The 27,582-nt window shown below is 44.7% G+C and overlaps 1 protein-coding gene across 2 annotated transcripts in view; it reads left to right on the forward strand.

Moving 5' to 3' along the window:
• The window catches only part of itgb8 (integrin, beta 8), a 200,250-nt gene extending 173,071 nt beyond the window's left edge, over positions 1 to 27,179 (forward strand). For both annotated transcript variants that reach the window (XM_085988439.1, XM_085988441.1), the window contains exons 14-15: positions 21,158 to 21,324; positions 21,458 to 27,179. In XM_085988439.1, coding sequence (XP_085844565.1) covers positions 21,158 to 21,324; positions 21,458 to 21,574 — 284 coding nt within the window. In that variant the 3' untranslated portion in view covers positions 21,575 to 27,179. The remainder of the gene's footprint in view (positions 1 to 21,157; positions 21,325 to 21,457) is intronic.
• The last annotated feature ends 403 nt before the right edge of the window (positions 27,180 to 27,582 follow it).

The raw sequence follows: 27,582 nt of genomic DNA on the forward strand, positions 1-27,582 counted from the left end.
ACCCGTTTTAGGCCCACAAAATGGCACAATGATATTGAATTAGGATCCAAGACTGTTTTCTTTGATTGAGGGGGCTGGAAGAGGCAACATGGATATAATACGGAATGTATAAAATTTAAGACAGAGAGCAAGGATTTTAAACAGTGTTGTGAGTCTGTAGAATGCCCTGCCAGAGTTAATGAATAAAGCAAAGACCATGAATAGGTGAGATAGGTGGTTGAAGGAAAGAGGAATAAAAGGATGTGGGAACAGAGCAGTCACATGGGGTTAGGAATTTTTTTTATTCGTTTATGTGATGTGGGCATCGCTGGCAAGGCCAGTATTTATTGCTCACCCCTAGTTGCCCTTGAGAAGGTGGTGGTGAGCCACCTTCTTGAACCGCTGCAGTCCGTGTGGCGTAGGTACTCCCACAGTGTTGTTAGGTAAGGAGTTCCAGGATTTTGACCCAGCGACGATGAAGGATCGGCGATATATTTCCAAGTCAGGATGTTGTGTGACTTGGAGGGGAACTTGGAGGTGGTGGTGTTCCCATGCGCCAGCTGTCCTTGTCCTTCTAGGTGGTAGAGGTCATGGGTTTGCGCGGTGCTGCCGAAGAAGTCTTGGTGAGTTGCTGCAGTGCATCTTGTAGATGGTACACACTGCAGCCACGGTACACCGGTGGTGGAGGAAGTGAATGTTTAAGGTGGTGGATGGGGTGCCAATCAAACGGGCTGCTTTGTCCTGGATGGTGCCGAGCTTCTTGAGTGTTGTTGGAGCTGCACTCATCCAGGTAAGTGGAGATTATTCCATCACACTCCTTACTTGTGCCTTGTAGATGGTGGAAAGGCTTTGGGGAATCAGAAAGTGAGACACACACCACAGAATACCTAGCCTCTGACCTGCTCTTGTTGCCACATTATTTATGTGGCTGGTTCAGTTACATTTCTGGTCAATGGTGACCCCCAGGATGTTGATTGTGGGGGATTCGGTGATGGTAATGCCGTTGAATGTCAAGGGGAGGTGGTTGGACTCTTGCTTGTTGGAGGCAGTCATTGCCTGGCACTTCTGTGGTGCGAATGTTACCTGCCACTTATCAGCCCAAGCTGCTGCTCATGTGGAAGGTAAACACCAATACACACTGGTTGGGCTGAATGGCCTGTTTCTTTGATGTACTTTCTATGTAATTAGTGGTTGTCCTTGTTTCTATTGTTTGACTTTCAAATTGTTTGGGTTTGATTCAGATATCCTCTAATGGAATGTCCTTTCAAAGATGCTTAGTAAAACAATGCTAGAATGAGCCTAAAAACAATAGATCCAAATTGTAAATGACTTGTATATTAGTAGGAATATTTTGCATAATACTACAACAATATGGATTCCTTACACATCTACTTTGGAAAAAGAAGTTCTCTATGATTAATCCTAAAATACCTATTCATTTTATGAATGCTGAATTCTATTAAGTTCATCGGGCTAGTTTTTTAAAATCTGGACTGGGACAAAATTTGTGTCACCATTGTGGGTATGTCAGTTATGCACATGTCATGAAAATACACATCTGGAAATTATCTAACTTTTGCAACAGTAGTGTTGGTGCTTAAGTGACAGCCTTAGTTTATTCTTGTACTAAGTCCTTTTATTATGATGGCTTTTGCAAATCAAAATTGTATAGATGTGCCCATCAGTGGTAAACTGCTCAGTGGTTTTGGTGCATCCCCCGTTCCCATCAACCCACCATTTGATGGCCGTGTTTTCTGCCATCTATACACTAAGCTCTAGAATTCCCTCCCTAAACCTCTGCATTTCTCTCTACCTCTCCTCCTTTAAGAATCTCCATAAAACCTAGCTCTTAGACCAAGCTTTTAGTCACCCCTCCTAACATCGCCTTTTCTGACTCTGTCAATTTTTGTCTGATCTGTGCTTCTTGCAGGAACCTCGCTCGCTGGCAGCACATGTAAGAAATTCATGGATTGCGTACGATTTTTCAACCATTTAAACTATTGGTGGGAAAATTGTATGCTATGTGCGGCCAAAATTTTCAATCTGCACAGCCTCTGCACTAGGAGTGCAAAGCTGGAAAATTACCCTTTTGTGGTTTGAAGTGAGTCGCCTTTACGGGGGTTCTATATACATACTATTAATAGAATTATAGAATGAAATCATAGAATGGTTACAGCACGGAAGAAGGCATTTTGGCCCGTCGAGCCTGTGCTGGCTCTCTGCAAGAGCACCTCAGCAAGTCCCACTCCCCCGCCCTATCCCCGTAGTCCTGCAAATGTTTTTCCTTCAGATACTTATCCAATTTCCTTTTGAAAGATAAGATTGAGTCTGCCTCCACCTCCCTTTCAGGCTGTGCATTCCAGATCTTAACTACTCGCTGTGTAAAAAAGTTTTTTCTTACGTCGCCTTTGGTTCTTTTGCCAATCACCTTAAATCTGTGTCCTCTGGTTCTCGACCCAACTGCCACTGGGAACAGTTTCTCTCTATCTACTCTGTCCAGACCCCTCATGATTTTGAACACCTCTATCAAATCGCCTCTCAATCTTCTCTGCTCCAAGGAGAACAACCCCTGTTTCTCCAGTCTATCAACGTAATTGAAGTCCCTCATTCCTGGAATCATTCTTGTAAATCTTTTCTGCATCTTCTCTAAGGCCTTCTCATCCTTCCTAAAGTGTGGTGCCCAGAATTGGACACAGTACTCCAGTTGGGGCCGAACCAGTGTTTTAGAAACATAGAAACATAGAAGATAGGAGCAGGAGTAGGCCATTCGGCCCCTCCAGCCTGCTCCGCCATTCAATGAGATCATGGCTGATCAGGTTTTCTACAGGTTCATCATAATTTCCATGCTTTTGTACTCTATACCTCTATTTATGAAGCCCAGGATCCCGTAAGCCTTTTTAACTGCTTTCTCAACCTGCCCTGCCACCTTCAATGATTTGTGCACACATACCCCCAGGTCTCTCTGTTCATGCACCCCCTTTAGGATTGTCCCATTTAGGTTATATTGCCTCTCCCCATTCTTTCTACCAAAATGTATCACTTCACACTTTTCTATGTTAAATTTCATCTGCCACGTGTCCACCCATTTCACCAGCCTGTCTGTCTTCTTGAAGTCTATCACTCTCCTCCTCACTGTTCACTATACTTCCAAGTTTTGTGTCAGCTGCAAATTTTGAAATTGTGCCCTGCACACCCAAGTCCAAGTCATTAATATATATGAAGAAAAAGCAGTAGTCCTAAAACCGACCCCTGGGGAACACTGCTGTATACCTTCCTCCAGTCCGAGAAAGAACTGTTCACCACTACTCTCTGTTTCCTGTCACTTAGCCAAATTCATATCCATGCTGCCACTGTCCCTTTTATTCCATGTGCTTCAACTTTGCTGGCAAGCCTATTATGTGGCACTTTGTTGAATGCCTTTTGGAAACCCATGTACGCTACCTCAACTGCATTACCCTCATCAATCCTCTCTGTTACCTTATCAAAGAACTCGATCAAGTTGGTTAAACACGATTTGCCTTTAACAAACCCGTGCTGGCTTTCCTTAATTAATCCACACCTATCCAAGTGACTGTTAATTCTGTCCCTGATTACTGTTTCTAAAAGCTTCCCCACTACTGAGGTTAAAGTGACTGGCCTATAGTTGCTAGGTTTATCTTTATACCTTTTTGAACAATGATGCAAGATTTGCAATTCTCCAGTCCTCTGGCACCACCCCCCGTATCTATGGAGGATTGGAATATTATGGCCAGTACCTCCGCGATTTCCGCACTCCATTCCTTTAGCATCGTAAGATGCACCCCATCCGCTCATGGTGATTTATCTACTTTAAGTACAGCCAGCCTTTCTAATACCTCCTCTATCAATTGTTATCCTATCAAGTGTCTCCATTACCTCCTCCTTCACTATTTCTCTCGCAGCATCCTCTTCCTTGAAGACAGATGCAAAGTACTCGTTTAGTACCTCAGCCATACCCTCTGCCAACATGTATAGGTCTCCTTTTTTGTGCCTAATTGGCCCCACCCCTCCTCTTACTAGCTTTTTACTATTTATATGCCTATAGAAGACTTTTGGATTACCTTTTATGTTAGCTGCCATTCTATTTTCATAACCTCTTTGCCCCTCTTATTTTCACTTCTCCTCTGACCTTTCTATATATAGCCTGATTCTCGGATGTATTTGCAACCTGACATCTGTCATACTCTTTTTCTGCTTCATCATATTCTCTATCTGTTTCGTCATCCAGGGAACCCTGACTTTAGTTGCCCTGCCTTCCCCCTAGTGGGAATGTACCTGAACGATTTCCTCTTTGAAGGCAGCCCATTGTTCGATTGCTGTTTTGCCTGCCCATCTTTGATTCCCGTTTACCCGGGCCAGATCCATTCTCATCCCACTGAAATTGGTCTTCCCCCCCCAGTTAAACATTTTTACTCCAGATTGTTCCCTGTCCTTTTCCATAGCTAATCTAAACCTTATACTATGATCACTGTTCCCTAAATGTTCACTCACTGACACTTGCTCCACTTGACCTACCTCATTCCCCAGAACAAGATCCAGCAATGCCTCCTTCCTCGTCAGGCCGGAAACATACTGATCAAGAAAGTTCTCTTAAACACACTTCAGAAATTCTTCCCCTTCTCTGCCCTTTACACTATTACGATCCCAGTCTATATTAGGATAGTTGAAGTCCCCCATTATCACTACTCTATAGTTCTTGCAACTCTAATTTCTCTGCAAATTTGCTCCTTTCTGTCTTTCCCACTATTCGGTGATCTATAGAATACACCTAGTAGTGTAATGGCACCTCTATTATTTCTAAACTCTAGCCATATAGATTCTGTCCTTGACTCCTCCAGGACATCCTCCCTCTCCAGCACTGTAACATTCTCCTTAACCAATACTACCACACCACCTCCTATTTTTACTTCCCTATCTTTCCTGAACACCTTATAACCAGGAATATTTAATATGCAATCCTGCCCTTTTTTGAGCCAGATCTCAGTTATTGCCACAACATCATATTCCCATGTGGCTATTTGTGCCTGCAGCTCACTTACCTTGTTTACTACGTTTTGTGCATTCACATACATACACTGTAAACTGATCTTAGACTATCCCATATTCTCTTAGTATGACCCCACCTAATACCTTACCATTTCTTACTTTAGTACTCTCTGCCTCTCCCAATCCTTTGAGCACTTTATTTCCCCTTTCTAATGTTACATCCTGGTGCCCATCCCCCTGCCAAATTAGATTAAACCCTCCCCAACAGCACTAGCAAACCTCCCTGCGAGGATATTGGTTCGGGCCCTGTTGAGGTGCAACCCGTCCGGCCTGTGCAGGTCCCATCTCCCCTAGAACTGGCCTCACTGCCCCAGGAATCTGAAGGGCTCCCTCCTGCACCATTTCTCCAGCCACGCATTCATCTTCTCTATCTTCCTATTTATATACTCACTCGCACTTGGCACCGGGAGTAATCCGGAGATTGCTACCTTTGAGGTCCTGCTTTTTAATCTCTTTCATAGCTCCCTAACATCTGCCTGCAGGACCTCATCCCTCTTTTTACCTATGTCATTGGTACCAATATGCACCATATCCTCTGGCTGTTCACCATCCCCCCCTCAGAATAAGGATTAAAATGTATGCATATTAATTTTGGAAATAGATCTATTACACTACAGCAAGACCCCAACTTCCTGAACCAGCCAGCTTCATTACCTTTGCTTTCCTTCACTAATTTGGTTGTCTGTAAAAGTGATTGGAAACTACTTCCTGAACCAAACCTGGCCCATCTTGTTTTGGTCTGTTCTCAGTGGCATTTCAGCGATATGAGAAATCCTAGTGAATTTAAAAGCAGCTTTTGTCAAAATGAAAGGGAACTACAGTCCACTGCTGTTAATTAGAAGTTGTGCTTTGCTCAGAAAAACAGTTGAATTATCTAAGTTGTATGAGGTGAGCAATTTTAGTAAAATAATACCGGAGTCTTTTTTTTGAATAGTTTTAATTTGAATTAACAGATAATTTGAATATAGAGGAGTAGACTATTAAAAACGTGGATAGCACATTTAGGGAGTTGGACACACCACAGGTAAAGGCTGCACAGGCAGGAAGGGAATGGGTGACCACCAGGCAGAGTAATAGGCGCAGGCAGGTAGTGCAGGGGTCCCCTGTGGCCATCCCCCTCTCAAATAGATATACAAATTTGGATATTGTTGGGGAGGATGGCTTATCGGGGGAAGGCAGCAGCAACCAACTTCCTGGCACAGTGGGTGGTTCTGCTGCACAGGACGGGAGGAAAAAGAGCGGGAGAGCTATAGTGATGGGGGATTCTATTGTGAGGGGAATAGATAGGCGTTTCTGCAGCCGCAAACAAGACTCTAGGATGGTATGTTGCCTCTCTGGTGCAAGGGTCAAGGATGTCTTGGAGCGGCTGCAGGGCATTCTGCAGGGGGAGGGTGAACAGCCAGTTGTCATGGTGCATATAGGTACCAACGATATAGGTAAAAAGCGGGATGAGGTCCTAAAAGCTGAATATAGGGAGTTAGGAGGTAAACTAAAAAATAGGACCTCAAAGGTAGTAATCTCAGGATTGCTACCAGTGCCACGTGCTAGTCAGAGTAGAAATAGAAGGATATTTCCGATGAATACATGGCTAGAGGAATGGTGCAAGGGGGAGGGACTCAAATTCCTGGGACATTGGAACCGGTTTTGGGGGAGGTGGGACCAGTATAAACTGGACGGTTTGCACCTGGGCAGGACCGGGACTGATGTCCTAGGGGGAGTGTTTGCCAGTGCTGTTGGGGAGGGTTTAAACTAAAATGGCAGGGGGTTGGGAACCTGTGCAGGGAGACAGAGGAAAGGGAAGCAAGGATAGAAGCAAAAGACAGGAAGAAGAAAAGCAAAAGTGGCAATCAGAGAAATCAAGGGTAGAAATCAAACAGCGCTACAGTAAATAATAATTCTAAAAGGACTGAGTGTTAAAAAAACAAGCCTGAAGGCTTTGTGTCTTAATGCGAGGAGCATTCATAATGAGGTGGATGAATTAGCTGCGCAAATAGATGTAAACGGATATGATATCATTGGGATTACGGAGACATGGGTTCAGGGTGACCAAGGCTGGGAATTCAACATCCAGGGGTATTCAATATTCAGGAAAGAGAGGCAAACAGGAAAAGGAGGTTGGGTAACATTGCTGGTTAAAGAGGAGATTAACACAATAGTAAGGAAGGATATTAGCTCTGATGATGTGGAATCTGTATGGGTAGAGTTGAGAAATACCAAGGGGCAGAAAACGTTAGAGGGAGTTGTACACAGAACCCCAAACAGTAATGCTGAGGTTGGGGATGGCATTAAACGGGAAATTAGAGACGCGTGCAATAAGGGCACAGCATTATCATGGGTGACTTTAATTTACATATAGATTGGGCTAACCAAATTAGTAACAATACTGTGGAGGAGGAATTCCTGGAGTGTATACGGGATGGTTTCCTGGACCAATATGTTGAGGAACCAACTAGAGATCATGCCATCTTAGACTGGGTATTATGTAATGAGAAAGGATTAATTAGCAATCTTGTTGTGCGAGGCCCCTTGAGGCGGAGCGATCATAATATGATCGAATTCTTCATTAAAATGGAGAGTGAAGTAGTTGACTCAGCGACTAGGGTCCTGAATTTAAATAAAGGAAACTATGATGGTATGAGGCGCGAGTTGGCTAGGATGGATTGGGGAAAGTTACATAGAAACATAGAAAATAGGAGCAGGAGTAGGCCATTCGGCCCCTCGAGACTGCTCCGCCATTCAATGCGATCATGGCTGATCATCCAAATTCAGTACCCTGTCCCTGCTTTCTCCCCATATCCCTTGACCCCTTTAGCCTTAAGAAATATATCCAACTCCTTCTTGAATATATTTAATGAATTGGCCTCTACTGCCTCCTGTGGTAGAGAATTCCACAGGTTCACCACTCTCTGGGTGAAGAAATTCCTCCTCATTTCTGTCCTAAATGGCTTACCCCTTATCCTTAGACTGTGACCCCTGGTCCTGGACTTCCCGACCATCGGGAACATCCTTCCTGCATCTAGTCTGTCCAGTCGTGTCAGAATTTTATCAGTTTCAATCAGATCCCCTCTCATTCTTCTAAACTCCAGCAAGTATAAGCCCAATCGACCCAATCTCTCCTCATACCTCATTCCTGCCATCCCAGGTATCAGCCTGGTGAATCTTCACTGAACTCCCTCCATGGCAAGAACATCCTTCCTCAGATAAAGCGACCAAAACTGCACACAATACTCAAGATGTGGTCTCACCAAGGCCCTGTACAACTGCAGCAAGACATCCTTGTTCCTGTACTCAAAGCTTAAAGGGTTGACGGTGGATACACAATGGCAAACATTTAAAGATCGCATGGATGAACTACAGAATTTGTTCATCCCTGTTTGACATAAAAATAAAACAAAAAAGTTGACTCAACCGTGGCTAACAAGGGAAATTAGGGATAGCATAATATCCAAGGAGAGGACATATAAATTGGCCAGAAAAAGCAGCAAACCTGAGGATTGGGAGCAGTTTAGGATTCAGCAAAGGAGGACAAAGGGATTAATTAAGAGGGGGGAAATAGAGCATGAGAGTAAGCTGCAGGTAACATAAAAACTGATTGTAAAAGCTTCTATAGATATGTGAAGAGAAAAAGATTGGTGAAGTCAAGAGAAGGTTCCTTGCAGTTAGAATCAGGGGAATTTATAATGGGGAACAAAAAAATGGCAGGCCAATTAAATACATACTTTGGTTCTGACTTCACAAAGGAGGACACAAATAACCTCCCAGAGATGTCGGTGAACATAGGGTCTAATGAGAGGGAGGAACTGAATGAAATCCTTATTTGTAGAGAAATGGTGTTGGGGAAATTGATGGGATTGAAGGCTGATAAATCCCCAGGGCCTGATGGTCTACATGCTAGGGTACTTAAGAAAGTGGCCCTAGAAATAGTAGATGCATTGCTGATCATCTTCCAAAATTCTATAGACTCTGGAACAGTTCCATGGATTGGAGGGTAGCTAATGTAACTCCACTATTTAAAAAAGGTGGTAGAGAGAAAACGGGGAATTAAGCCTGACATCGGTAGTGGGGAAAATGCTAGAGTCCATTATAAAAGATGTAATACCAGAGCACTTGGAAAACAGTGACGGGATTGGACAAAGTCAACATGGATTTACAAAAGGTAAATTGTGCTTGACTAATCTACTGGAATTTTTTGAGGATGTAACTGGTAGAATAGATAAGGGGGAACCAGTGGATGTGGTGTATTTGGACTTTCAGAAGGCTTTCGATAAGGTCCCACATAAGAGATTAGCGTGTAAAGTTAAAGCACTTGGGATTGGGGGTTAGGTACTGATTGGATAGAGAACTGGTTGGCAAACAGGAAGCAAAGAGTTGGAATAAATGGGTCTTTTTCAGAGTGGCAGGCCGTGACTAGTGGGGTACCGCAGGGATCGGTGCTAGGACCCCAGCTATTCACAATATATATAAATGATCTAGACGAGGGAACTAGATGTAATATCTCCAAGTTTGCAGACAACACAAAGCTGGGTGGGCATGTGTGCTGTGAGGAGGATGCCGAGAAACTCCAGTATGATTTGGACAGGTTGGGTGATTGGGCAGATGCATGGCAGATGCAGTATAATGTGGATAAATGCGAGGTTATCCACTTTGGTGGCAAAGACAGGAAGGCAGATTATTATCTGAACAGCAATAGATTGGGAGAAGGGGAAGTGCAACGAGACCTGGGTGTCCTTGTGCACCAGTCGCTGAATGTAAGCATGCAGGTGCAGCAGGCGGTTAAGAAGGCAAATGGTATGTTGGCCTTCATAGCGAGAGGATTCGAGTACAGGAGCAAGGATGTCTTGCTGCAGTTGTACAGGGCCTTGGTGAGACCACATCTCAAGTATTGTGTGCAGTTTTGGTCGCCTTATCTGAGGAAGGATGTTCTTGCCATGGAGGGAGTGCAGTGAAGATTCACCAGGCTGATACCTGGGATGGCAGGAATGACGTATGAGGAGAGATTGGGTCGATTGGGCTTATATTCGCTGGAGTTCAGAAGAATGAGAGGGGATCTGATTGAAACTTATAAAATTCTAACAGGACTAGACAGACTAGATGCAGGAAGGATGTTCCCGATGGCGGAGGAGTCCAGAACCAGGGGTCACAGTCTAAAGATAAGGGGTAAGCCATTTAGGACAGAGATGAGGTGGAATTTCTTCACCCAGAGAGTGGTGAACCTGTGGATTTCTCTACCACAAATGGCAGTTGAGGCCAATTCATTAAATATATTCAAGAAGTAGTTAGATATATTTCTTAAGGCTAAAGGGATCAAGGTATATGGGCAGAAAGCAGGGACAGGGTACTGAATTTGGATGATCAGCCATGATCTCATTAAATGGCGGAGCAGGCTCGAGGGGCCGGATGGCCTACTCTTGCTCCTATCTTCTATGTTAAACCATAATAATCTTTGAAGGCACCCAGCAGCAGAAGAGAAGTCCCAGCTGATACACTACAAAGGTTTCTTCAGGTTTACAATAGATTGCTAGAAATTCATTTTGTAGACTGAGTGGGGGAGAAATTCAGTTGTTAGCGCCACCCGTTAGCACCTTAAGAGGGCGATAAGCGGGGCAGTATCCAACTAGCGCCCGGGCACAGCGATACCTGCGCCTCTTGCGAAATTGAGCGGACATTTAGCAGCGGCGCTAAACCATACCGCCCGCTCTTCTGCGCACGCAGATCTTGACGTCATTCCAGAGTGCAACGCCCTTGGGGCGCCCCGGACTGGAAATTCAGTGTCGCCTGTTGGATCCATGGTTCAGTGGATAAATAACCACACGGATGCTGTACATTAACAAATAACAGGTCTTTACTGGAGGAGGGTAATCTCTGGACTGGGGTACAGAGGCATGCGCAAAGCTTATATACCGGTGTGGTCACTGCCGGTACTACAGTATACAGGAGCTGTAAAAAGTAGTTCTGACTTAAAGCACATACACTACAATTCCTCCCTTTTTAGATTAATAATACCCCCTTAATATTCAAATAACAATTACATTTTTACATGTACATTAAATAACAAAAGTCCATTTATAGATTCAGTCTTTGGGGCGGCTTCCTGACCCTTTCATGATAATGCCTTTCCAGAGGTTCTTGTTCTTGGTGCAGAGGCGATTCTGACCCCTTTTCATCAGGTAGTTCATTGGGTTCCAATGCTACTGGGTCTGAAGTAGATGCTACCGGTATGTCGGGTTCACCCCCAGGTACTCGAGACATGGGGTTGACGCGTTCCTGTGATGCTAAGATCTGATCGACGTGGCGTCTCACAATGTTCTCCCCGACATCCACTGTGCACATTAATGGCCCCTGCCTTGTACATATCGTTCCGGGTTGCCACTTCTCTGTTCGATAGTCAGGGGCCAAGACTGGTTGCCCTACATTGAAGCTCCTTGTCGGCTTCTCATTGATGGGCTGGAATTGTTTGTCCTCAACATTTCTTCGCACATTTGGTCTGAGCAAGTCCAGACGAGAGCTCAACCTTCGGTTAAAGAACATCATGGCCGGGGTCTGGTTGGTAACTGCATGTGTCGCGTTTCGGTAGGCTAATAAGAAATTGTCCATCTTATGCTGTAGTGGAATTTCCTCATCGCACGTGGCCTTTATCGCCTTATTAAAGGTTTGTACGAACCTCTCAGCCAATCCATTGGTGGCTGGATGATACGGGACGGATGTGTAATGCCTTACCCCATTCCTTTTCATGAATTTTTGGAACTCGTCGGACACAAACTGTGGTCCATTATCAGAGCAGGTCTGCTCTGGCAAACCGTTTCTGGTAAATATGGTCCGTAGGACTGCAATCGTTTTCTCTGCAGTGGTTGAAGACATCTTTATCACATCAGACCACTTTGAATGAGCATCCACTGCTATTAAGAACATTGAGTCCATGAATGGACCAGCGAAATCAATGTGCACCTGTTGCCTTGGAGAGGAGGGCCACTCCCATGGGTGTAGAGGGGCATGTGGTGGTGCATTTTGGACCTTCTGGCATCCTAAGCAGCTCTTAGTTAGGTCTTTGATTTGTTGATCGATTCCCGGCTACCACACATAAGCCCTAGCAAGGCTTTTCATTTTCACTCCCCCCAGATGACCTTCATGTAGCTCATTTAGCACTCTCTCCCTTAACTTGGGTGGAATCACCACTCTGGATCCACACATCACTGTCCCCTGGCATACTGACAGCTGTTCTCTTCTGGATGAGAATGCTGGCAACAGTGAGTCGCCATGTGTTGGCCATCCTCTCACCGTCAATTCATATACCCGTGACAGCATCGGATCATTGCGGGTCTCCTTCTCTATATCCGTGTTTGTTACTGGCAATCGTTCAATTATCGACGAATAAAATATCTCAATAGGGTCCACTGCTGGTGCTTCCTCCACAGTAGGCAGTGGCAGGCGCGATAGCCCATCAGCGTTCCCATGCTGTTTCGTGCCTTTATATTCTATTTCATATTGATTTGCCCCTAGAAACAGGGACCATCTTTGTAACCGCTGTGCAGTCATTACTGGCACGCCCTTCTTAGGATTGAAGATGGAGACAAGTGGTTGGTGGTCAGTCAGCAAGGTGAACTTCTGCCCATGCAGATAGTGGTTGAATTTTTTTACTCCCCATACTAGGCTGAGGGCCTCCCTGTCAATCTGGGCATAGTTGCGCTCGACTGAGGTTAGTGACCGAGATGCAAAGGCTACTGGCCTCTCCAACCCGTCTGGGAATTTGTGCGACAGCACCGCTCCAATGCCGTAGGGTGATGCATCACATGCCAAACTAATTGGTAGTGCTGGGTTGAAATGGGCCAACACCTCTTCTGATGTGATCAATTCTTAACACTTCTGGAAAGCTCGTCTACGTTCGCCATCCCACTTCCTGGTACCCCTGTTTGCAGTAGGGTGTTCAGCGGGTGTAATACCGTAGTCAAATTTGGTAAGAACCTGTGGTAATAGTTTACCAGCCCGAGGAACGACCTCAGTTGTGACACATTTTCCGGTGCTGGAGCCTTGACTACTGCCTCAATCTTGTCAGGGGACTTATGTAACCCCTCTTCATCGATGACGTGGCCGCAATACGAGATCTGTTTCTGGAAAAACTCGCACTTGTGGCGATTAGCTCGTAGCCCATACTCCTTTAATCTGGTGAGCACCTTCTCCAAGTTAGCGAGGTGATCACCGTCATTTTTGCCCGTGACCAAGATGTCGTCCAAATAACACTGGGTCCCTGGAATGCTTTGCAGGACCTGATCCATCGCCCTTTGCCAGATAGCCGGAGCCGAGGCTACTCCAAACACCAGCCGGATGTATTGATAGAGACCTTTATGAGTGTTGATCGTAAGGTAATGTTTCGAAGCATCTTCTACCTCCATTTGCAAGTACGCCTGGGCTAGATCAATTTTGGTGAAGCGTTTACCACCAGATAGCGAGGCGAAAATATCCTCAATACGTGGAAGCGGATATTGCACCGTGTGAAGGACTGGGTTCACTGTCACCTTAAAATCCCCACAGATGCGGACCTTCTTTGGTTCCCCAGGCGTATTACTCATCAACCTCTTCATTACAGGAACGATGGGTGTAGTCCACTCACTCCAGTCCACTTTGGACAGTACTCCTGAACGTTCCAACCCTTCCAGCTCTGCTTCAACAGCTGGTCTGATCGCATAAGTCACTGGTCTGACCTTCAGAAACTTTGGGCTTGCATTTTCCTCTATTTTAATTGTTGCTGTTATTCCTTTTAGTGTTCCTAGTCCCTCCTGGAACACTTCTTTTGCGTCAGTTAGCATTTTTGACAGTCGGCCAGGTGTGACGTCGTCATCCTTTTTGGCCTCAACCTTCAGTGCCTGTATGGAATGCCAATCTAATTGTATCTTCCGGATCCATTCACGTCCTAGCAGTGGTGGTCCTCCATTTGGCAATACATATATATCCATTTTAGGTATTTCCTGGCCTTTATATGTCACTTTCACCCTTATTTTTCCTTTGGGGTAGACTTTTTGCCCCGTATACGTCTTCAAGACAATCTCTGTAACTTTCAAGGGTATGTGTGAAAATAGCCGCTTGTAGTCTCTTTGATTTATGACTGTTAGAGCTGACCCTGTGTCCAATTCCATTTCCACTTGGGCTCCGTCTATCTTGAGTGTAACCCAGATAGTCTGGTGATCCTCCATTTCGGTTATATTATGTAGTTTCAGACAACCCAGCTGCTTGCTTCCGGAGTCTGTGTCACTTTTCTGTTCGTCTGAACCGCTGTCCATCACCTGGTGTACCTTTTTGTACTTCTCCTGTGGAGATTTCTTACTGTTGGTTTTCTTCCCAGACCTGCAGACTCTTGCTATGTGTCCTGTTTTCCCACACTGTCTGCACACTTGGTCCTTGAACCAACAATCTTTCTGGTCATGTGTTGTTCTGCCGCAGCGATAGCACTTCCCTGTTCCATAGGTCATTTCTTGGTGCCATATTCTTGCGGTCTCCATTGTATCTCTGCAGCGCCCCTTGCGGCTCCTTCGTGTGATACTGCCATACTGAAAGCTTTGTCCAGTGTAAGGTCCTTTTCTGATAGAAGCCGTTTCTGGGTTCCTTCACTTTGTAGCCCACACACAAACTTGTCCCTTAACGTGTCTGCTAGTCCCGCTCCAATCTGGCAGTATTTCGATAGCTTGTGCAGTTCCGTTAAGTACTCAGCATTGCTTTCGTCTTTGTGTTGGTTCCTTTTATGGAACTTAAATCGTTCTGCTATCAGCAGCGGTGTGGGGTTTAAGTGGTCCTGTAGGATTTCTACTATGCTTTCAAAATTCTTGTTTACCGGCTTCTCTGGGGTTATTAGATTTCGCAGTAACCCATAAGTTTTTGCACCCATGGAATTTAACAGAACCACTGCTTTATTAGCATCTGGCACTTCATTCGCCCTGCAGTACACCTCAATACGTTCCATATATGTCGCCCAACCTTCGACTTCATTGTCGAACGTAGAGATACTGCCACTCTTCGGCATCCTTGGTGTGCGTTAACTATCACCAATGGTGCCACCCGCGCTTCCCCTTCTTCTCCGCTAGCACAAAATGGCGTCTCCCGCGCTTTCCTTCCTTCCCGCGCTCGCCCTTCTTCTCCACTGCGGCTTCTCAAAATGGCGTCTCCCGCGCTCTTCCTTCTTCTCCGCGGCTCAATGGCGTCTCCCGCGCTCTCCCTGCTTCTCCGCGGCTCAATGGCGCCTCCTGCGCTCTTCCTTCTTCTCCGCGGCTCAATGGCATCTCCCCTTGCTTCGCCCCATGGACCCTGATCAGCCCGTGATCCCTGGCTGTGCTTTGCGCGTTCTTCTTTTGATATTTTTCGATGCCGCTCATTCTAGAACCCAGCTGTTTCTTACCCTCTCTCTCTCCGGTTGCTTTATTTTTGCTCGACGCCGCTCGGTGTTCAACCCCCGGCTGCGCCCTGCGCTCTTCACCCTCTTTCTTACCCCATCGACGCTGCTCGGCTCTCTCTCTGCCGTCGGTCGGCTCCAGCCGCTGCTGCTCGGGAAGGGTCTGCTCCGGGCTTGTCGTCGGTCTCTTACTGCTCGTTGTGGCTGGGGAACCAAGCCCGGCTCTCCACAGCCTCCCCAGCGAAGTTGGATCACTGCCTGACTGCTGGGCGGTTGCTCGTGGTCGACGCCCGTGTTCCTGGCCTCGACTATTTTTTTTTTTTCTTTTATGTTGCAGGTAGATTCGAATTGACACTCGTCGCCACTGTTGGATCCGTGGTTCAGTGGATAAATAATCACACGGATGCTGTACATTAACAAATAACAGGTCTTTACTGGAGGAGGGTAATCTCTAGACTGGGGTACAGAGGCATGCGCAAAGCTTATATACCGGTGTGGTCACTGCCGGTACTACTGTATACAGGAGCTGTAAAAAGTAGTTCTGACTTAAAGGCACATACACTACAGCGCCCCCCTCCTTTCCGCCTGTCGCTACCAACGACAGGTTGACTGGAACACTTCCCAGTCGCTGTGGGGCTGGGGTGTGCTATTTAAAGGGGGTTTTCCTGTCTTCTGTGTGGTAGCCATTTTTGGACCACTCGTTCTGAGAGAGAGAGAGATTTGCAGAGAGACAAAGGGAGAAAGAGAGACTTCTGCATTGAGTCAACGATGTCTGACCTAGTTTTGGCTTCTGACCATAACTTTGTAGTTGCTTTGCTTTTTCACCGGCATAACTTTGATTGCCCACATATTATGGGGGCTGCAGTGGATGGGAACGTCGTACTTCTCCATCATATTGAGGGGGCACAGAGATGCAGAGAGAGAGTGGCAATCATTGCCAGACGGAGGAGGGCCAACAGGCGTCGGTATAGGAGACCTTACCCTCCCAGGGTTTTTCGACAACAGTTCTCATACATCAATATGTCTGAGGAGCAGTATTTGTGAAGGCTGCGATTCAGCAAGTAGGTGGTCACTGAGCTCAGCCACCTCCTTCAGCCATATCTGCAACCTCAACTGAGGAGCAGGACGTCTCTGTCGGTGGCTGTGAAGATCACAGTGGCTCTCAACTTTTATGCCACCAGCTCCTTTCAATCTGCTACTGGGGACATTGCCAATATCTCCCAGTTCGCGGTGCATTGCTGCATCCGTCAAGTTACAAATGCCCTCTTTAAAAGGTGATGAGAGTACATCTCTTTCCCCATGACCCCGGACAAGCAGCAAGAGCGCGCAGCGGGCTTTGCAAGAATAGCGGGCTTCCCCATGGTGCAGGGCACCATTGACTGCACGCATGTGGCTTTGCAGGCGCCACAAGAGAATGCCGAGGATTTCCGCAACCGAAAGGGCTTCCATTCCTTGAACGTCCAGTTGGTCTGTGACCACAGACAGCTGATACTCGCTGTAAATGCCCACTTTTCAGGCAGCAGCCACGATGCCTTCATCCTGCGCCAGACTTCTGTGGCAGACCTTTTCGAGGCCCCGCTTCACCCAGGGGGCTGGCTTCTCGGGGACAAGGGCTATCCTCTGTGCACCTGGCTGATGACCCCACTCCGATCGCCCAGTACCCCTGCAGAAGAACGATACAACGAGAGCCATCAAGCTACCAGGAACATCATTGAGCACACAATCGGCGTGCTCAAGCAATGGTTCCGCTGTCTGGACCACTCTGGAGGAGCCCTGCCGTATTCGCCTGAGCGAGTCTCCCACTTCATTGTTGTGTGCTGCATAACCTGGCAATCCTCAGGACCCAGCCAATGCCACCGGGCCTTGGAGCACCAGCAGAGGAGGAGGAGGAGGAGCAGCAGCACCAAGACGGGAGGGAGGCACAAAGTGCAAGGGCCGTCCGTCAAAGGCTTATAGCAAGTTGCTTCTAGGCCCCCTCTGAGGGAATGGCTTCTGCCATTCAAAGAACCTGAATGGAACCATGCCACAACCCCTAAGCCGGTCAAGGCAACAATGAGTGCAAAGAGCAAACATGCACATTTTTAATAAAGACACTTCTTTATTTACAAAACTGTGTATCCTTCCCACATGACAAAGTAATAGAAAGAAACACACAAAGAAACAGTCAATCGCATAACTGGCTCTCACAACCTGGAGACAATGTCCAAAACAGTAACAAAAATATGACCACAATCCTCGGCCTTCAATAAAACAATGAACAACATTTTGCCACACCTTCTACTTTTTGCCCTTCGAGGGTGATCTGCTTCCCTTGCGAAATTGCCCCCTTCCCACCCTGCAGCTCCGCCACACTGGGACCCCAGTGGCTGCAGCAAGGCTGGGGGAAGGCTGCTGAGTGTCAGAAACTGAGACTGCAGATGCCCTTGAGGGACGGCCTGGACCAGCTCTGGGCCTGGAGGGCCCGGCTGCTGACTGCTCCAACTCTGCATGGGCGGCAGCAGTCTGTCCTACAGGTGGTGGCAACTGCAGTGGAGAAGTGATAGTGCTGACAGCAGGAATGCTGTCATCCTGGGAGAGGACAGCATCTCCCCGCTCGACCGACACACTGGCACTCCCACGGGGCAGCACTTCAGCATGCGGAGCAATCTGCGGGAGCACAGATTGCTGGCCTGCTGCGGCGCGGGGAGGGCCCCAGGGAAACCTGCCCAATCCAGCGAGGGTGACATCAGTTAGTGCTCGCGTTGCCTCAATCTGCGTCTGCATGAGACCAGCCACTGACTGCATTGCAGCACATAGCATTTGCGTGGCAGACGCCTGTGCTGCACCGAAGTCCTGGACACTCCTTGCCAGTGACTCAATGGATTCGGGCATCCTTGCCACTGCAGCCATGAGCTCAGTGTGCCTTTGCTCCGCCTGGGCGCTCATTTCAGCGAGGAGCCGCACCTCTTCTGCGCTCACTGTAGCAGGACTCGAGGCCATACTCTCCTTCCGGGGAGAAAGCCCCCGAGCTTCCCTAGCCCCCTCGTATTGCTGCAGCCCGCTGGGTCCTGGAGCTTCACCCTCATCAGACCATTCCCCCCCGCTCCCCTCCAGGGAAGACGCGTCCCCAGTATGGCCATGGGCTGCCTCGGCAGAGGGTTGCGCTGATGGTCCAGCTTACTCTTCCTCCTCGCCTTCAGATTCACTCCCAGTGGCAGCTTGAGGGCCCACTTCCTCACCTGGTGAATCAGCTTCTGAAAGCAGGGAGGTACAAGAGTGGCTTTAGCCTGAGGACAGGGTGGCAGCAAGGGAGGCATGAGTGCAGTGATGTACTGATTTGGATCGAGAGTGTCAAAGGATGCTGTTGTGAGGAACAAGTGGAAGGAGAGAGGTCAACAAGGTGATGACCTTACCATTGCTGGCCAGAACAGGGTCGGTGTTTCCAGTGGTGACGGGGCCAAGCATCCGGCTTGCCACAATCCAGTGGACTCGCTGCTCCAGATCAGTCAGGGCTTGAAGGTGAGGCCGGCCTCCCCTGGCCCGTTGCTGCTGTCTCCTATTATGCGCCAGGAAAAGGACGGGGTCTGAGTAAAGATGCAGCCATGATCTTGGCTGAAATGCCTCCCATGGTCGAATAACCCTTACTGTATGCAAAGTGCTGAATGTGCGTGTGAGTTTCCTGAAAGGGCCATAGGTGTTGGAGGAGGGCTGGGCATTGGGCTTTCAAGACCCTTTGGCCATAAAGCAAGGTCGAGATGGAGGGATGACAAGGTTTCTGAAAAAGGCATTCACCCTGATGACCCGAGTGAGGTCGTTGAACTTCTTCCTGCATTGCACAGGGGTCCTAGGCACCATGCTGCTGGAGGTCACTCTGTGAGCCACCTCCCTCCAAGCTTTTCGGTACTCGCTGGGCAGAGGCCTCCTGCCACTCTCCGGGTACAGGAGAGATCACCTGCACTCTACCGCGCCAACCAGAGCCTCCAAGGCCCCCTCGCTGAAATGCTGCGCTTGCTCCCTGGCCCTCTCCATGGTCCTTGGCTGCAGGATTTGGCAACAGGTCTGTCCAGGACGAGATTCAGGGTTCCGATGCGCAGGGTGCGGCTGCAAATCAAGATCGACCCTCCCCTTTAAGAGCTGACCGGCGCCAGCGTGTCTGTGTGCAATCGCTAACTGACAGCACCTGCGCTGCGCCCACCCTCTGAGTTAGCGCCTCGCTCCTCCGGCTTAGCGCCTTAAGAGAGTCGTGCAGCGCCTGATTTAGCGCTGCAATCAGCTCCAGGGGCGAAACAGTCCAATTTCGCAGTAGGTGGCGATAATTTGCGCCAGGCGCTAAACTTTGCGTCCGGCCGATAATTGCGCCCCAAATGGGGCGATACTGAATTTCTCCCCCAGTTTGTCTTAGCAATAATCCAATGATTTTGTATTTGTAAAATCAGTGAGTGATCGGATACAACAAGGAGGAATGCCAGCCAGTCGACTACCTTTATACCTGGGCAGGTAGGTGGAGTCATGGGCGGAGTCAGCAGTGGTCAGCCCAGGTATAGCAGCATGACAAGAGGCGACCTCGTATAGTGATACAACAGTGTGAACAGTGATAACCATAGAGTAACGATATAACAGTGATAACTATAGTGTAACGATAGTGAACGATAAAAGTGGTTTACCACATTCACCCCTTGTTTAGATTTGAGTCCGGCGGGGTGAAGTGTACTACCAGTTCTGGTATGTCAGTCTGTCCGGAGGCCTCGTAAGCCTTTCTGATCGTCGCAGCGGCGGTGTTGCATTATCCGGTGTTAATGCTGGTGTCTGCGTGGTCGGCGAAGGCTCGTGGGGTTCCGGCATGCCGTCTACCTGGGCTGGAATTGGGGGGGTGGTGGGGGGGGGTGAAGGTGGGATCTTAGGAGGTGTCTGGCATACATGGTACTGTCTTTTCAGCCGGTTGATGGCGTCCTCGTATGTTTTAAGGTCCCGGATGAGTGCGAATACTTTAGGGCTCACTTGGGCGTTCAGAACTCTTAGCATGGATTTCTGAGGCACGCCGGATTCTCCCAGGTAGGCTTCGAAGCAGCTCAGCCAGTGTTCGAAGTCGAGGGCTGAGTTTGCTGCCTGTGGGTTTAGGTCCAGGTACGGTGGTCTGAGGGCTCGCAGCCAGGCCGGCTGCTGTGGCTGTTGTAGCTGGGCGTCTGGCTGGTCGCTTGGCTGGTCGTTTGGCTGGTCGTTTGACTGCTCAAATGTCGACATTTTAAAATTTAGCCAATAAAATTGATATACCTATCAATTCATCCAATGAAAAGCGACGAGTTAAGAAAATAACTATAGGTTTTTATTGGCTAAATAACAGAGCCCACCCTCGTGGGTGATCGGATACAACAAGGAGGAATGCCAGCCAGTCGACTACCTTTATACCTGGGCAGGTAGGTGGAGTCATGGGCGGAGTCAGCAGTGGTCAGCCCAGGTATAGCAGCGTGACAAGAGGCGACCTCGTATAGTGATACAACAGTGTGAACAGTGATAACCATAGAGTAACGATATAACAGTGATAACTATAGTGTAACGATAGTGAACGATAAAAGTGGTTTACCACATATTGTAATTAGAAATTCAGTATAAATTAACTTTGATATTTTTGAATGTTGAGCATTTATTTAATTACAGTAATGTGCATTATACAAAGTCATACATTAGTGAAATTTAAATACGAAATACCTATAATGTTTTTAGACCTGTCTCCCCACTATTATTTTTATTATTATTTTGCAGAATACTACTCTAGCCACAAGATCCTTGCAATGTTTCTAGTCTTCTCTGCTGGCACAGTTATCACTGGATTAATTATTGTGATGGTAATCAGGCAGATAATGATGCACTGGAATTCAAATGCACCAAGTCGCCCTGGAACCAATTGCAAAGTATCTCCTCCACAAAAGGTAGAATTAATAGGTTATAGATTTACAAGTGGCCAGAAAGTTTAAAACTTTTTCAATTATTTCTGGTAATTCATCATGAGGGAAATATACTGGGAAAAACTACTGAAGGTACAAATTTCTTTTCTTTTTCAAGGGACACACTCCATTACCTATAGTCAGTTCAAAAACTATAGCATACAGGCGTGACAAACCAGAGGAGCTCCATGTGTACATCAACAAAATGCAAGTAATTCAGAAGCTTGACTTGTAACAGAAACATTACAAAAATAGTACAGGATCCCAAACTACTTAATGGGATCCAGACCAAATGACCAGATCACAAGATAGATATGGATGAGGAGGGCAATGTTCAATCCATTCGAGCTCACCCATCCAGAAAAGCCGACAGTCCCCATTCCTTATTGCAATGCCCAACTATTTCTTAAATGATTTGAAGATTTTTGCCCCATTACCCCACCACTCCATGGGGGTGAAATTGGTCTCTGGCGGTAAAGCAAGTCGGCAGCAGAACTCGAAAAGAAAATCAGGCGGGGTGTAAAACGGGGTTGCCAATTCACTATCGCCTGTTTTCATTCCTGCTCATGGTCAATTTCACCCCCATGTGTTGATTACTGTGCGTGAAACAAACTTTCCGGCAGCGTCCTAAACTTGTCTTTCACTATTTCGAACCTGTATCAACTTGTCCTATTGTCATGGCTTAACTTCAAGTAATATTTTTCATTTACCTTTTCCATGCTATTTCTTATTATGTACATCTGTGGGGTCCCCTCTCACTCACCTCCTATCAAGGCTGAAGAGCTCAACTTTCTCCAGTCTTTCTTTATAATTCCATCCTGTGACACCAGGAATATTATTGAGAAACCTGTTTCCATGTCTGTTTCCCAACTGATGGCATTTGTGTAATCTGCAAAAGCTTGTGAAAAATGTTATCTATTAGGCAGCTGACTACAAAGTTTAACATTTTACTGCAACCAAGAACTAGATTGCAGTCATCAAGATACCACAGTGTGTCACGCATTGACATTCTTCAGTCATGGCAATAATCTCAAATGGTTTATGTGCATTTCAGACTCAAGCTAATTGAAATTCAATGTGAATTAAATCAAAGTGAGTTCAGAAGTAATGAAATCTGTAGTGCTATCCTATAGTTCTGTAAATGTTTAGAATTTTATCAAAAACGTTGTGTTTGTTATATGCTGTGCTTATGAGAGCCACCAATCTTGGAACTGAAGAGATAACTATAAATGTAAGATAGAACAGCAATAGATAACTCTCTGTGCAATATAATATTTGAAAGCAAACCACTGGAAATAATTGCACTGTTATGATTTTAATTATCACTATGGGGAACTATGTTTAACATAATACAAAATCATCAACAATACCGCATAGGTACTAAATAAGATCTGTGAAACTATTTTTTCCAAGAAAGATAATACTGTGATAGTTCAATGACTGCTTAACTCTTTCACCTCCATTTAGTGTTGATGTTGGAAATGTCTGAAGAGTAAGATCCATATTTACCTTTTGGATTGCTATTTTTATGTTTATTTACTTTGAAGTTGATAAAATGCAATCAGTAAATGGAATTCAGTGTGTACTGAATATCTGAAACAGTAATACTATGACACAATGGGGTCAATTTCCACGGACGGTCTCCCACTTGTCCGGCGTAACCGTGTTGGAGCAGCCACGTAAACCTCCAGAACAATGGTGTAAATGCTGTTCATAACGTTTTTCTAGGGCTTCCTTGGCTCTTTCAGCAAAATTACAGGAAACAAGTGGAAGAACCTCAATGGAGATTCACCCCTATATTTTTAAAATGTGTTTTATATATTTTTACATTTTTATGAAAAATCTGTGTTGTAGCAAAATGGCCTGTGTATATTCACAACAAATTTATGTATAGCGATATCCTTACAAAATAACAAAATCGGCTGGTGAAAGAGTTAATAAAATCACCCTTCAAAGGTGATTGTTCTTTAACCTTATAGACTGGGAATTATCGTGCACAACATTGGCCCAGAAATTCCGTTCGCAGCCCTCCCGCGGGTGGAGGGCTGCGATTTGGAAAAATCTCCGCCTAGACCGGAGGGCTCCCAGGAGGTGCAGAGTTCCATTGCTGTGCCTCTTCAAACTGCCGGTGTGCAGGGCTCGCGTATCCCAGGGGCGCAGGTAGTTTGCAGCATCCCTGGGATCACGTGGGCCATGGGGAGTCAATCAGAGCAGGGAATCTCCATTCATAGATTTGACAGGAAGACCTGTCAAATATATGAATAGAGATTACCCCCAAAACATAAGTAAAACTTCAAATAAATTTTAAAAAAATTATCACATTTTTAAAATGACTATAAATTACATAAATTAACTATTTTATACAAAAATTTAAATTTTTGAAAAAATAATTAAAGTTTTTAAACAGGGCTAAAAATAAGCTTACCTTTCTTTAAAGTATTTTTAAATGATAAATCAGTGGAAAAAATGTTTTTTTTTACACTTCAACTCTTAGCCTGGTAAAAGCAGGCCTTGTGCCTGCGTTTACAGGCACAAGAATTATAAGTGTTTTCTGCGGGCGGAGGGTCTCCAAAAAACGGAACTCCACACCTGCAGAGGCCCTGCTCCAGGGCAGGTGTCCGATCTGTCAAGAGCTTTCTTGACAGGTGAGAAATGCCGGTTTCCCACACATGTGCAGCGCATGCCTGAAACCGGCATTTCCGATGTCCCTATTGGTGAGTACACAGCGCGTACTCACCTGTAGGCATCGGAATTTCTGCCTCATTATCGTACGAAGTTAACACATTTGTAAAAAATACACCCTCTGTCTGTTACTATGACGTAGACATTAATCTATTTGTACAATAATATACTAAAGTAGAATTTCCAGGCTTATGATTTTGTTAGAGGGAGTTCTTTAAGAGTGTAGTCAAGAATCTCTCCCGTATTTTGGAACTGCACAGTATGCAAAGATTTCTAGGGTCTGCAGTTTCAATGCCATCTATCATATTGTTACCCATTTTAATAAAATCACTGCCTACCCCCTCTGATACTCCCTATCCTTGTTCTATTTTTATATGCATCCAGCCCCACACTACAAAAAACAATAATTCTCTATGTCCATCAGTTTGTTAAACATAAGGAGGGATTTTAACTGTCAGTGGTGTCAGAAAATGGGTGGTAGTGACCGGCCACCCTTTATACACCCGGCCTGATTTTCCTTTCTATCGAAGTACTATAGTTTTACTCGTAAAAAAATCTTCAGATTCTGTTTTGAGAGAATGAAGGCTTAGAAAGTTGCATCTCCTACCACAGAGACATTCCAGATCAGTCCTAAGCCTTATAATGTATTTATTTAATAGCATATACTTTAGTTGGCAGTATTTACCTCTCCATATGTGCAAGTGTATATATGTCTACACATGTACATGTTTATCTGTGTATTGTTCTTTTTCTGTAGTACTGTGAGTCATTCTATGATGCACTGGAGGCAGTCTAGATATAAAATAAAGTATAAAATCGACCTTCAGCTTTATAATTTATAATAAATCAATGATCCAATCAAGAGAGGGGGGTCTTTTTCTGAGTCAAAAGCGAGGGGAAGGTTTGAAGAATCAATAGATTAAATATTTATATTCATTATTATATGGAAAGGTTCCTCTCAATGGATTGTTCATTTCTAGCATTATTGAGCATATTGTGATGCATTACTGATATTTCATAGCTCTTTATATATAAACCTAGAAATTATCGTTGCCCATATCAGCAGATGAACATTTAACACACTCGAATTATACTCCTCCCTGCGCCATTTTAGCAGAGGCATTAACCTATTTAAAATAGGCAAGTTAGTACCTGAATTAAAATAGTGTTCAGAGGACTGTCAAATGATGCATTAAATGTTTGTCCACTAATACTGCAAAGAATAGTTTCTGGGCTTAGTGTGTTCTTGTGCATGCAGTATCCTCTTGCAATTAGATGAGAGAGATAGTATGATTTTATAAAGTGAAGTAATGCCCTGAAGCTGTTGATTTAAGTAGCATTATAACCCTCAGCACTAATGAATGCTCTTCTCCCAACAAAAAAGTGGAAAACATTAAAATCATCAAAATTATTTTGTTATATCTCTTCAGTTTGCAAGTTGCTTTATTAAGACTATATATCCCCTAGAAAAAACAAAATCCCAAGTTTTTGAGTTTCTTATCTATGTCAAATCGTTCACATTTCTAAGAAGTGCATTGATACTACTGATGTCATTGTATCGAAACAAGTATAGAGTAACTGTTTGAAAAATATCTAGGGCAACTGTTAGTACAACAATATAGATAAAGCTTGTTTTGCAATAATATTTAATGTTCAGTTATTTGACGATAATTCTTCTGATATACAAGTTTCTTTGGTTAACACTGTGCACTTTAGAAAACAAGATAATCAGCAATTGATAATAGAACTGGTACAATTTCTCACATTAATTACAAAAATGGGCAAATAGCTATAGAATGTCAACCCTATTTCTAAAATACTCTAAACTTGCACTAACGATTAATGGAAGTTTTGATATTTATTGTGAATTCTGATTATGGTAGGATAAATAATCGTTTAATGTCTAATCTTTAATAATACTTAATTTATTTTGATTTCTTTGTATCAGAGACTATTTCCTAGGTTTACTGTTGGTGCCTGTATAAAGCTATATGTTGCTACTGTTTAATGAAACCATGTTAATAGTTAATATATCTTAAGATGTTGTTTAAGCACAGTCTTACCAAAATGGTTTATTCTTGCAGTTTGGCATATTGAAGATACATATATCTTTGCATAATTGCTGCTAATTAGTCATTACATGCAGTTAATGAGAAAAGCTGCAATAGCTGTTTAATCAATTTCCTGTAATTCTCTGATGAGCTAAAGAAGTTGCACATGCAGAATGAGTGAAGTTTGATCTCTTAAGGGCACGCATTGTTTAATGACAAAAATACTAAGATATAAGTTAAGAATATATCAAAATATGGTCTTATATGAATTGTTGCTTAAAAACAGGTGAGGCAATCCAATTTTCATGCCAAAGTTCCAAAAGAAAAATCCTTTCCACCTTCTTTACTCATCTTTCAGATGAGACAGTAAACCAAGTCTGCTCTCTCAGGTGGGCGTAAAAGATCTCATGGCACTATTTTGAAGAAGAGCAGGGGAGTTATCCCCGGTGTCCTGGCCAATATTTATCCCTCAATCAACATAACAAAAACAGATTATCTGGTCATTATCACATTGCTGTTTGTGGGAGCTTGCTGTGCGCAAATTGGCTGCCGCGTTTCCTACATTACAACAGTGACTACACTTCAAAAGTACTTCATTGGCTGTAAAGCGCTTTGGGACGCCCTGAGATTGTGAAAGGCGCTATATAAATGCAAGTCTTTTTTTCTTATCCAATTATTTCAGATATTCACACTACATCAATACCATTTTATCCATTCAAAAACTATTTGTTTTCATAAAATGAATATATTGGCTGTTAATTAAGCCTTAACGATATTTATTTTTATTCATGCAATATTGGGAGTAATTTCACAGAAGTGAGATGTATTCATGTTAGAGACGGCGGTGATACCAGGGCTGGGAAAATTAGAACCCGAAACCATTTCTTTCATTAAATATTACAGGCTAGTTACTCAACTGGGATATCCCTACAAATTGTAGACTTTGAATAAACCAGTTTGGTCGCTTAAACAACATACCTAGCACTGAATATTGTACAGTTTTGTAGCATTGTTGTTTTTATATTTGTTTGAGTAGCATTATTGTAATATGTTACAGTACTAAATAGTTTTTAACTTTTTTAGAATAAAAAAAATACATTAAGTTTGCACGACTTTGTTTTTCTTTCCAAATGTGTTCTTGTAAATTTCTCCAGGAAAATTATGGATTACATGAATGGATGTCAAGTTTTCAAAAATTCTGTTAAATAAACCTTTACTTGTGATATTACTAATAAACTGAAGGGAGCAAACAGGAGAGTGAGATTTGACTAGTTTGCTCATGTGGAGAAAAACACCAGTGCTGACTTGATGGGCTGAATGGTCTGTTTCTGTGCTGTAAAAATTCTATAATGCTATGGGAAATGTGCTACGGAGCCCTGAATGTGGTGAACTACGTAATAGTCAGCTCTAACTAAAATTTTATTAAAATAAACATTAAATAGTACATGCAACAGATTTAAATTCAATTACATTGCTGTTATACAGAAAAAAGCAAAGGGCTGAATTTTCC

Source organism: Somniosus microcephalus, chromosome 5, assembly GCF_052327205.1.
Source record: "Somniosus microcephalus isolate GS21.2 chromosome 5, FLI_Smic_1.0, whole genome shotgun sequence".
NCBI lineage: Eukaryota > Metazoa > Chordata > Chondrichthyes > Squaliformes > Somniosidae > Somniosus > Somniosus microcephalus.